General features: G+C 40.7%; 1 protein-coding gene across 1 annotated transcript in view; it reads right to left on the bottom strand.

Annotated features, from left to right (window-relative positions):
• Positions 1–12,571, bottom strand: part of NEB (nebulin) — a 208,494-nt gene that overhangs the window by 184,569 nt on the left and 11,354 nt on the right. The window contains exons 8-10 of the mRNA XM_077767832.1: positions 8,367–8,471; positions 1,314–1,418; positions 573–680 (exon numbers count right to left, since the gene is read on the bottom strand). Coding sequence (XP_077623958.1) covers positions 573–680; positions 1,314–1,418; positions 8,367–8,471 — 318 coding nt within the window. The remainder of the gene's footprint in view (positions 1–572; positions 681–1,313; positions 1,419–8,366; positions 8,472–12,571) is intronic.

Genomic DNA, 12,571 nt, shown 5'->3' with positions numbered 1-12,571 from the left:
CACCTGAATCCTGAAACAGCTTCCTAGGTGATATCATCTTCCTGCTTTCACTGCTCTAGCAGAGAGCCAAGGCCAGGGTTTGAATCAATTCTGATTGGCTTTGAAGTTTATGCTATTTCTAGTGCTTTAGAATGCCAAGGACCCTACTGACCAAAGTCTACTCTATAGAGTATATGCATATCCATGAATTTGTGTATCTTGCCTGTGACTGGATTTTCACCAATTAGTAGGAAAATAAGAAAAATAATGGTAATGGTGAGTTTGGGAGTGTCCATACTCATATAAGGTTGCCAGTTGTCTTTTCTTGGGAGAATTCTCCTATCTGAGAATATAGCCTTTCTACTTGCAGATATCAAAAGGTCCTTTATGAAATATTAAAGATGGTAACTGAGTATTGCCAATGGTCATATGCAGCAAGTTTTTCAAAAATTGGTAGCCCTATTATAGCCCCAGAAGATTTCTTTTGTTGTTCCCCAAGAATGCTCCCTTGTCCCCATTTTATATAAAACCAAGAGTTACAGGAACTCACCCACACTAAGACCATCATGACAAATGAGAGCATCCCCTCGTACCTTGCTAGCTGCCACCCCAGCTTGTTTATTCACTTTGTACTCTGGTGTTTCAGTCTGCATGAAGTAGATCTGGTCTTTCATACTCTCGAAGTCTTCCTGGTATTTTCTCTGTAAGACATTAAACATACTGGAGAACTGCTGTGGGTACAGACTGCGCACAGGCTTCACATGGGAAGACAGGAGCTGGTGGGAGACATTACACACAGCCTCGCTCCTCTTGGCTTACCCAGGTCAGGTTACAATGAGAGAATGCAGTGCCATCACAAAAACATTTAGCAACTTAACAGAGGTTTTGAGCAATTATAATAGGCTGAAAGTCAGCCTGGAAGAAGGAGCTCTAAAAGGCCACGGACAGAGAACTTAAGAGAAAAGAAAAAGTGTTTTTCAGTGAAGAAAATCTGGGAAGAAACTAATCAGTTTCATAAATGTACTGTTTGGGCTCCCCAGGTGAAGAACAAATTTAAAAGGGCCCCTTTAACCTGTACTCACTTTGAAACTGTATTGTTCATATAAAAATTGAGGCATGAATAATGGAATCTGATCAAAGCAGTATTTCTCAAAGGTAAAGAAAGATAGGGGAATTTCTTTCCTGATAGAAACTCTATAGAGACCTTACCCCCAAGATGAGTTACCTGGACTTTAATGCTCTGGTAGCACTTCACACAGCTGGGGGTCTGAAGTCATAAAAGAAAGGGGTCACCCTTTCCACCTCAGAACATCTGGCTATTCTTTCCTACTTACTGTGCTGATGTTATCAGCATTCATTCTGGCGTTTGCAATTTCAAAGCAAGGTGTCTCACTCCATTTGCCTTTGATTTTATTTTCATAGTCTTCTTTGTATTTTTGCTAGGAGGAAAAAAAAAGACAAAATATAGAAAATACAGAAATTGACAAGACAGGAAACTAAGTGGTAATGGGCAGCTTAAAATTTGTTTTAATTTAAAAAATATCTTGACTATGGCTTTTCTTAAGTTCTTAAGAGATGCCTTCAAATCTTCCAGGATAGTATCAATTACCCAACAAAAAAGTGGGGTGTGAGGGGAGAGGTAGTAATTCACCACTTTCTTGTTGAGTCTGGGGACTTAGTTCATTTGGAACTTATGGATGTTCCCTGATGTTTGAGGGATGAGACTCAGAGGCATCCTTCACTTATAATAAAACCACTCAATCTCAGATTTCCATACCAAATGAACTTAGGCATAAATTTATGAGAGCTACCAAAACTTCTAATTATCCAGAAGCAATACCACCACAAAATTGCAGACTAATGAATAACGCTTTCCAGTTTAGTCTTACAGAAATTTTATGAGAACTGGCAAGTAGTTCAAAACTTGCCCCATCTTGTTCCCAAACACCATCCCACCTGAACCCCAGGCTGTAAGCATCCTCAAGAGAGGAATTATGCGTTCTCAATGTTCATATCCTCAGAATCTAACACAAAATGCAGCACACAAAATTGACCTCATAAATGCATGTCCAACAAAACTAAAATGAATTGAGCCTGTGATATGTGGCTTCAAATTGCCTTGGCTTAGAGGGATCTTAAAATAAAATTAGGGGTGGGGCGCCTGGGTGGCTTAGTCGGTTGAGCGTCCAACTTTCGCTTAGGTCATGATCTCGCGGTTCGTGGGTTCGAGCCCCGCGTCGGGCTCTGGGCTGACTGCCAGCTCAGAGCCTGGAGCCTGTTTCGGAGTCTGTGTCTCCCTCTCTCTCTGACCCTCCCCTGCTCACGCTGTCTCTCTCTCTCCTAGAAATAAATAAAAATATTTAAAAAAATAAAATAAAATAAAATAAAATAAAATTAGGGGTGTCTGGGTAGCTCAGTTGTTTAAGTGTCTGGCTTTGGTTCAGGTCATGATCTCATGGTTTGGGAGTTTGAGCTCTACACTGGGCTCTGTGCTGACAGCTCAGAGCCTGGAGCCCGCTTCAGATTCTTTGTCTCCCTTTCTCTCTGCCTCTTACCTGCTCACACTCCATCTCTCAATCTCTCTCTCAAAAATAAGCAAACATTTTTAAAAATGTATGTTTAAAATAAAATTAAGCTAGTCAATCCCAAACCTGGGCATATGAGCTAGGGATGGGTTAAAGCAATCTCCCTTCTTGGCTCATAGAAATGTGTAACAGATACAACCAGTGAGTCTCAAAGTACCTGCATGCCTACACCTCCACTTCATTCTTTAAGAAAAAAAAAGTGATTTTCTGGTATACCTTTAACAGAACCAGTACCAAGAATGAGTGATGTGCAAAGCCAGTGAGTTTGAGTTAAAGGATGCTCAGCCCTCTCTAAAATGTCTTTATCCTTTCTTCTCAAGAGGCTAATGTGCTAAGTGCTAGCCAAAAGTTTTTCACAGCTATAAATTTTAGATTCCTGGGCTGGAGTTCAGAAGCTCTGGGCCCAAGACTGAACTCCATCATTACCAAAGATGTGGCTGAGCCTCTCCAAGTTTCGGGGTTCAGTGTTCTCAACCACAGCACTGGCAATACTTATAATTCCTTCTACAGAAGATTACTGAAAAGTTTAGATAAGTCCATACCCTCAAGGGTCCTTTGCAAACTCTTCAGTGCTAAACAAATGTAGGATATGATAATTATAACAATAATGACAACCACATTGCTAGCATAACAGAGTAAGAAACTCGAGAAAATTGTGTGTGTGCGCACACATATTCTTCGGTGGAAATCTTTATTGAGATAAATTTATATTTAAGTGCCAAATTATTTGCCTACTCTCCTCTTTTGAAGCTTTAAAAAATTGAAGTCAACCCTTTAGTCAGTCAAAACTGGCTGAATTCAATTGGTCAAAATGGATTTTTTTGATTTGCTGATTACCTGTAGAAGTATTTCTAATCTTTTTTGGAGAATAGACCTCTTCAGAAACCTGAGAAAGCTATAAAATGCCCATAAACACAATTTCATATACACACCCCAGCTTAAGATCTCAAAATCCACAGTTTTTGGTGGAATACTGCCCTTTCTCTGCTTGCTGGCAAAGGAAGAAAGCTCTATGATTAGGGAATAGGGGCAAGTGGTCCTGATACATCCCCACAACTTTGTAAAAGGATTTAACATTGAGAAAGTAGTGAATACTCTTAATGAGATCCAAAAGTTGGGATACTATGAAGAAATTATTAGAATCACATATGTAGATTTGTTAAGGAAAATTAAGTAAAAATTCTTACATTATGAAATGGATGTCTGATTTTTCAAAAGATATTAAAACAAGATGCAAAATAAGAGTACAAGACCATCCAACACCCTCACCCAAAGTCCGTCCTCACTTCTTCCTCTTTATGAACCAGTCACCATAGAGGTGGGTCTCTCACAATCCACCTCTACTCCCAAGTCTGGGAAGATTTTCACAGTAAGGAAAGAGGGTGGAGCTTGTTAACTGTTGAAGTTGTGGCCTTCCTCTTCATCTATAGGTAGGAAAGGAGTTAAAGACTGAAGGCCTGTAGCTTGAGGAATGAGAAGGAAAGTGAGGTATGTGTCCACTTGGGGCCTCCTCTATCAACCAAGTGTCTTATTCTACATGTCTCACAGCAAGGCCTGCTTATGTGGTACATAAAGATTGTTAGCCATACCAGGGGTCCAACACCCAACTTTTCCCCCAACCCCACCCCAACTCTTCTGTCTAACTCTGTCAAGTAAAGCCAATCAATGGAAAACTGGCAGCAAGAATTGATTTAATGCCCTCAAAGATTCTGTGTTTGTTCACTTAACAGAGGAGAGTACATGGAGTCAATTACAAGCTATGGAACACCTTCTGTGGGCAAGAGTAACCGCATGTCGATAGATGTAGTAAAACTGCTTCCCCAGGCCATAGTCCCTCCTCCCCAGAAATGAACTAAGAGTGCTTTCATTGGGCCACAGATTGGACACCCTAACATCCAAACACAGGACTTCATTTCTACTTTCCATATCTACATCTGTGGTTTTGATGTGGTTATCAAATGGAAGGATATAAAGACAGTTTAGTTAATCACACTTCACTTTTTCTGTGAGTAAATACTGGGACTTCGGACAGCTTCATTCATAGACAAGTTATCCTCTCAGAAGGGTGGAGGGGGTCCCAACTGATATTTTCATTGCCCACAGTGGGCCCAGGGCTACTTTCCTAACCCAACCAAATCTCTTCTGGTGACATCAATGGAAATATCTCCTTAATTCTTTTTGATAGAGGACTTTCCATGGTTTTAGAAGATTAGAGCTTGGCATCTTCATGCTGTATGGCAATACTCATTGTAAGATATTTTTTTAAAAAAATCCCAGTGAAATAGTAATAAATACATATATATTGGTCTCTGCCCCCCAGTTCCTAACACAGAAGTCCTAAACCTTGTCATCTCCTGAGTGATAGCGTTGTCTTTTGTTTCAGTGACACAACTCCTGGATAGCTTTATGATGGGGGCTGGGCACCAGAAAGACCAAGCCATGATTAGAAGCTTGGAACTTTCCACCCCACCCTTCACTTTCTGAGGAGGGAAGAGGCAATAGAGATGGAATTAATAATCAGTCAGGCCTATGTGATGAACCCTCCATAAAAATCCCTGAAGGACACAATTCAGAGAGCTTTCAGTGTGGCAAGCACATCCACACGCTGGAAGAGTAGCTCCACAGGGGCAGAAGGTCCCGTACTTGGGACCCTTTGGGACCTCACCCCAGGTTCCTCTTTATCTTGGTTGTTCATCTGTATCCTTTATAATAAATTTAAGAACGTGTTTCCCTGAGCTCTGTGAGCCAATTATTAGTAAATTATTAAACCTGAGGAAGGAGTCATGGCAACCCGGGATTATAGGCAGAAGTATGGGAGGTCCAGACTGATGACTAGTGTCTGAAGTAGGGGTAGTCTTGTGGGTCTGGACCCTTAACCTGTGAGATCCGAGGCTAACTCCAAGAAGATAATGTCAGAATTGAACTGAATTATAGGACACCAAGCTGGTGTCAGAGAATTTGGTCGGTGTGGTAAAAAACCCATTTGGTGGCAGAAGTGTGCGCAGAGTAGAGGGGACAGAGCTTTTCCTTTCAATTCTACATCCCTGTTAGGTATCATTAGAAATTCTAACCTGAAATCTCACATTTCTCCTATCATGAATCTGGAAGTAGAGAAGCAAGCACAGAGAAACTAAAGGGACTTCCCAATGTTGCATTCAGCACCTCACTTTCAGCTGGCTGTAGTGTGCCTAGTGTCCTCACCTGGAAGGCCTGCTTAATGAACAACGCTGCCTGACTGTCCATCTGTGTTAGAGCTCCAAAATGCAGCTGAGCTAGGATGAGTGTTGGTATTGGAGACCAAGGTTAGAGAACTGATTCTGACAGCTACAGTAAGGAAAGCTGGTAAACAGAATATAGTCAATATATAAGCAATATAAATCATTACAGATCCCTCCTCATCAGGGAAATACAAATCAAAACCACACTGAGATACCACCTCACGCCAGTCAGAGGGGCTAAAATGAGCAAATCAGAGGACTCTAGATGCTGGCGAGGATGTGGAGAAATGGGCACCCTCCTACACTGTTGGTGGGAATGTAAACTGGCACAGCCCCTTTGGAAAACAGTGTGGAGGTTCCTCAAAAAATTAACAATAGAACTCCCCTACGACCCAGCAATAGCACTGCTGGGAATTTACCCGAGGGATCCAGGCATGCTAATGCATAGGGGCACAAGTNTATATGGAAACCAACTTGACAATAAACTATTTAAAAAAATATAAATCATTACAGGTACATGATCATTATATTAACATATGAAACAAAGGCTATAAGACAAAGGGATATATTGGGAGACACAGACAAGGAAATGCTGAACTTAAATACATAAGAGTGAGTACATGAAGGAGATTTGATGTTTTGGAAAGAAAGGAAATGATGATACTGAAACATACGTCAAAGCCCATGACCATGGGGAATACTTCAAAATAAAAGACTTAAGTCCCACAGCTAAATCACCTCTTTCTCCTCCACCTGCAGCTCTACTCCTCTCTTACTGGATGGTTTGTTGTTAGATGGACCACTACAGATCATAAGCATTTCCTCCTAAAGTGAGTGTTATTTTGGATGCACAGCACCCATTAAGAACTTGGTATTTGGGGGAGACTGGGATAAATAGCCAAATACAGTGACCTTTATCCTCAGCCATTCTCCCTTGGCTCACATTGTTATTCCACAAGGGCAAACCCAGTGCTGGTGAGGTTTTCAAGGGTCTAATGATGCCACTGTGTCTGGCTAGAGTGGTGCAGCCCAACAGGCATACAATGCAAACCGCCACTGTAATTTTAGATTTTCTAGTAGCCAATTTTTAAGATGTAAAAAGGAACAGGTGGGGAATTAATTAAGCTTAACAACATTTTTACTTAACCCTATAGGTCCAAAAATATTATTTCAACTTGTAATCAATGTAAGAATAATGAATGAGCTATTTTACATTCTTTTGGTCATACTAAGTGTTCAAGATCTAGTGTATATTTTACACATAGAAGACCCCGAGTTCATACAATCACATTTCAAATGCTCAATAGTCACACGTAGATGATGGCTACTACACTGACGAGTGCACTCTAGACTGACTGGCATGTCTAAATTAGTGGACAGATTGATTATAGAGCAGTGTGAAAGTGATTTATTTTTTTATCACATTCAATTACTCACACTGCGTACTCAAGGTAAAAAGCATGTTACAATAGTAAGATAGCTTTTAAAATATGCTTTAAAAATTAAAAATAGATTTTTATTTATAAATGATCCCTTTAAAGGAGCTTTGTCTTTTTCTTCAAAAAGATCAATTGCCCTTGTTTCCCAATCTTACTTAAATATCAACACTTTCAGAAGGCTGGCTCTTTACGGACAGTTCTAAAGTTTATTTCTGCTTAGTCCTGGGCAAATTTCAGGGTCATGGCATTCCTATTAATGAAAATTTACTGTACTTAGCAGATGCTCCAAATAGCCTTTGGTTATACAATTAGTAGACTGCCCTATCAGACACTAAAAACATCACTGAATAGACTTCATCATCCATAACTTTTCTTCCTTCTTTACCAGAGACGTCCTTTCCCACAAAATACCTAAACAAGATGGAAACCTTTAGGTTCCATCAAAATTCAAGCAGAAGACCAAATTGGGATTCAACTCCACAGAGGGCAAAGAAAAAAGTATTTAAAATCAGCCGTATCCCAGGAGAAAGTGGCCTGATTTGAACCAATTTAAAATAGGAATTTGGCATGGGCCTGGTCACCAGTTGAACATCTGTCTCTCTGCAGTCTCTGTCAGGCCTGCATTCCTCAGAGCTAGCTTACCAACCTAAATATAGACAGACTAAGCCATTTGCCTGGGCTTTAAAAGTTAGGAGGTACACTGCCTGTGGCTGTCAAACTAAGCCATGTCTGAGAAATCACGCATGCATTTTTATTTTCTCCATGTCTGACGGAGAGCATAAAACTGTGCAAGGTCTTCACACCGAATTAAAACAATCAGATGCTCCAAGAAAATGTGTGGGGACTCAGTTCTTTGTTAGTATCACTTCTGCAAGTCAAAATGTTAAATGACATCAGGACACATGTTCTGTTTTCAAAACGCAGCTTTCATATTTACCGACCATGGAGTCATTAAGCTGGCTGCACATTTATTAATGTATTACGGTTCCACGCTGTCAATGGATGCAATGTTTTTGCTGTCGACTTTTCAGAGTCATATTGCAAAAATACTCTCAGTACTGGTGTCATTAGGTTCCCCTTACTTTCTCTGATGTTTGAGATGATTAAGCCAGAGTTTTCAAGGCAGACTCATCCTATTTACTTACCTTGCTCACTTGATTGGTCACTTTCTTAGCAAACTCTATGTCTGGAGGATCTGGCAGAGATGTGAATTGAGATTGCTGTTCAGCGAGACCTTTTTTGTAGGCAATCTGACAAAATAAAAGACAGGGACGCTCATGAGCCATAGAAAATGACTATTTCCCATGTTCCATTTGTTAGTATTTTTGAAAGAGATTATATTTTGACCTGTATATGAAGTCTTAAACTTTAGTGTACCACATAACAGTAACTTGTCCTTGCAGATGCTACACACCCTTGCTCTCAGTATTAGCAGGAATTTCTATTTTGTTAAGTCTTACTTCTTTAAGATTATTAACCCTAGATCTGTTTCCTTCCATTTGTCTTCATGTCATGATTTGCAATTGAAATTATTCTGTCAATTTCAACTCCCAAACTCTTGTCCTTACATCAGCTACCATACCCTTAGCTCTGGATCAACTCAACTACACACTTGCTCTGTTCTTATATCCAGGATGATGAGTGCTATTGAAAAAAAAAATCACATAACTCTATTGTATGGATAATGATAATGTGATAAGCATGATTAGAAGAGCCACTGGAAGAAGGTACAGATATGGGAGAGGGAGCCTCTTGAACCTAAACCCTTAGCTTGAAGTTTGGGTGCCTACCTAGTGATAAATGCTGTGAACAACAGCTTGCTTGGGGCTCTGTGCCCAATACTCTGAATTTATGCTATCCAATTGCCACTTTGCCTTCAATGAAGCTTGAAAGCCCCATTATGCAGTCTCTACTTGCAGTGGTTAGTGTAAAACTCCAAGACTGTCCTTAGGCCCCCAATCAACTCTCAGCCTCCTCTTTTATAGAGTAAAGGAAGGCTATCTATATACACTTAGCTTTCCCAGTACTCACCCCTCCCTCTCACCTGCTGCATGGCTCACAGAAGCAACTCTTGTAGGGCATGAGCCCTTTACTCAGACTGCTGACCCCCACCCCCCCACCCCGTAGCCCTCTGGACCTAGCTCCATCCATCACCCTTTCTCTTTGACAGCTTCAACCACACCCTCTTTATTAGCTCCTTTCCCTCAGCCTGTGAAAGGCCTCTCTTGTCTTAAAATAAGTATCATGTTCATTAATCATGCAGCCCTTTCTCTCTTGCCCTCCTTTTTTCCTTGACTACTGACTACTCAGGCCTTTTCTTCCACCAATCTTGAGCCCTGCCTCCAACAATGCAGAACTGTTTGTAGGTCCCCAGGCCCACAAAAACCTCTTATGCCTCTGGACCTCATACCTGCTATTCCCTCTTCCCCGGAATGCCCCACCTCCACGCTCTCCCCAGGTGCCAGCAAACTGCTGCTCATTCACCACGTCATAGTCTCCCCTACCCAGCCGTCCCTGACCTAAGGACCTTTTCTCAGGATCTCACTCAACTTGGCCCTTACTTCCTTTAAAGGAATCATCGGATGACACTGTGATTGGTTGCTTATACATCTGTCCCTCCTTGGACTAGGAGCTCTGGGATGATAGAAAACACACCTGCTCATTTGTGAACCCTTGTGGCTTACACAGAGTCTGACTAGAGTGAAGGTTCAATGATTGATTTCTGAACGTGTGTTTATACACTGCGACCTTTGGGGGAAATCTCAAGAAGAGATTTATCGTGCCAACTCTTCTACTCACTTGTGAGACTTCTACAAATTATTTCTCCTTCTAGGTGGCAATATTCTTATTTACAACCTAAAAAGTTTGGATAGTTCCCAGGTCTCAGTCATCTCCTTCATGGTTTAACCAAATCTATGTCTCAGCTTAATAATATCTAGCTACTGCCTATAACAAAAGCTTTTATGAACATTAAATCAACGGGGATACAAAAGACTCACTTTAAAATGTACTTATATTAATTCCACTGTTCAATCTTTTTTTTTAAGTGAAGACTTTATTTTAGGCATAGGGCAATTGGTATTTTCCCTGGCTGACTAAGTCCTCAGAGAATATGCAGCATCCTGTCAGGAAAAACGCTTACTAACTATGACATTCTGTCAAGAACGTTCAGAGAAATCAGATCTAGAGTCCTAATTTCTTAGGAACCTTATTCAGAATTCTGTCTAGTTAGAATCCTGCATTCTGGATCAGCTTAAGTACTCTCTTGGGGTTTGCAAAGTATTTGGTCTCTCCTAGGTAACAAGAAAAACATAGTAAGTAGGGTTCCGAGAAACCAGAAGAAGGTACAGGAGAGGGAGAGAAAGCCTCTGAACCCAATGCCACAGTCTGAAATCTACATGCCAATCCAGTGGTATGATCTGTGAACAAGAGCTTGCTTGGAGCTCTGTGCCCAATAATTGTAGAAGTTTATGCGGCTGACAACAGTATTAATAGGCATGGTGGTAATCTGATACTTAGTGCATAGTTAATCTGCAAAAAATAAAAAGCCATACCTTAACTGCCAAGTTTTTCTAAGGATGGGAGGATTTTATTTCATTATTATATATTCTCCACTATGTATTTTATTGAGAGATCTCAAAATACGTGGCCAACTTTAACTGTTCAAAGTCCATAGCACTAGAGCGGCATGGAGGTATCCCTTCATCTCTCCATTTTATGGGTTTGGAGATTAAGTGTCCTCTTGGAAACCTCTTCCTAGGCTTACATGACATGGCATTTCCTGGTTGTCCTTCAGCTTCTCTGTTCCATCGTTTTGCTGGCTCCTTCCCAGATGTCCTAAGTGTGGTGTCCTCCAAAATTCTGCCCTTGGCCATGCACTGTTCTGCCTCCTTCATACATGGTCATGCCTTCAGCTGTCACTTTTATTCTGAGGACTCTCAAATAGTAATCTCTTTCTTGCTCTCATACCTAATGCAGCAGTATGAAATTTCTAATTTATCCATAAAATGCCTTGATCTGTGTTCATTATCTCAACTCCATTCTTCTTTTCACAAATGCATCTTTACCACCTGTACCCCTATATACCCAGACTACCAGTCTTTGACATTAACTCCTCTATGGCTCCTTTCTTTCATCTCCAATATCCAAAGTCCTGAACACTTTCACAATACTTACTACCTTCAGATTCCTTTCTTCTCTCCTTTGTCCCTGTCATCTCTTTGATCCTTCTGTATTACTTAAAATAGCCTTCTTAAAATTATCACAATTTTTATAGTCTCAATCTTTTGTACGGTCCACAAAATTTTTTCATATCCTACTTTTAACATACTGTTTTCCCCTCCAAAATCATATGACACCTCTTACTGAATACATAGCATGTCAAAAAGCTATTTTGCCTGATTTTCAAGGTCCTGCCGCCTGTTTCTTAAACAGAGCCTCCTAACTAGGCACACACAGCATTCACTTTTTTTGTCATCTCTAAACTCATTTTACTTCTGTCCCTTTGTTCAAGTGCTCACTCTACTTGAAAAGCCTTTTCGGGGCGCCTGGGTGGCTTAGTCGGTTAAGCGTCCAACTTTCGCTTAGGTCATGATCTCGTGGTTCGTGGGTTCAAGCCCCGCGTCGGGCCCTGTGCTGACTGCCAGCTCAGAGCCTGGAGCCTGTTTCAGAGTCTGTGTCTCCCTCTCTCTCTGACCCTCCCCTGCTCACGCTGTCTCTCTCTCTCTCTCCTAGAAATAAATAAAAAAATGAAAAAAAAAAAAAAAAAAGGAAAAGCCTTTTCTATTCAACATTGCCCCTCTCTTGGGATTAGCACTTTCACATGGCCTTGCTATTTGTTTGCATATGCCCTGTCTTTCAGCAAGTATCAGACTATAGCATTTGCTTTCTAAAATAAAAAAAATTTAAAAAATTTTCATGTTAATATATAACACTTTGACCTTATCAGCCTGTTTATACATTTCAAGGGAAAAGATGAAAACTTCTTATACTTTTCTATTCTGATAGGTATGCATGCATAATGGACTCTCAACAAATAACTATTGATCACTTGATAAAGGTTATGCAACAGTATTATATATTTATGAGATACAGAACCAAAAAGCTAACTTAAAAGAGAAGCACGTGCATAAAAAAAGGGGGGGAGGCACCTGGGTGGCTCAGTTGGTTAAGCGTCCAACTTTGACCCAGGTCATGATCTCACAGTTTGTGGGTTCGAACCCCGTGTCAGGCTCTGTGCTGACAGTTATCTCAGAGCCTGGAGCCTGTTTCAGATTCTGTATCTCCCTCTCTCTCTGACCCTCCCGTGTTCATGCTGCCTGTATGTCTGTCTGTCTGTCTCTGTCTCTCA

This window comes from Crocuta crocuta, unplaced genomic scaffold (assembly GCF_008692635.1).
Source record: "Crocuta crocuta isolate KB4526 unplaced genomic scaffold, BGI_CrCroc_1.0 scaffold154, whole genome shotgun sequence".
In the NCBI taxonomy this organism is placed as follows: Eukaryota; Metazoa; Chordata; class Mammalia; order Carnivora; family Hyaenidae; genus Crocuta; species Crocuta crocuta.
The sequence above is the reverse complement of the archived record's forward strand: the minus strand, read 5'-3'. Positions and strand labels throughout refer to the sequence as shown.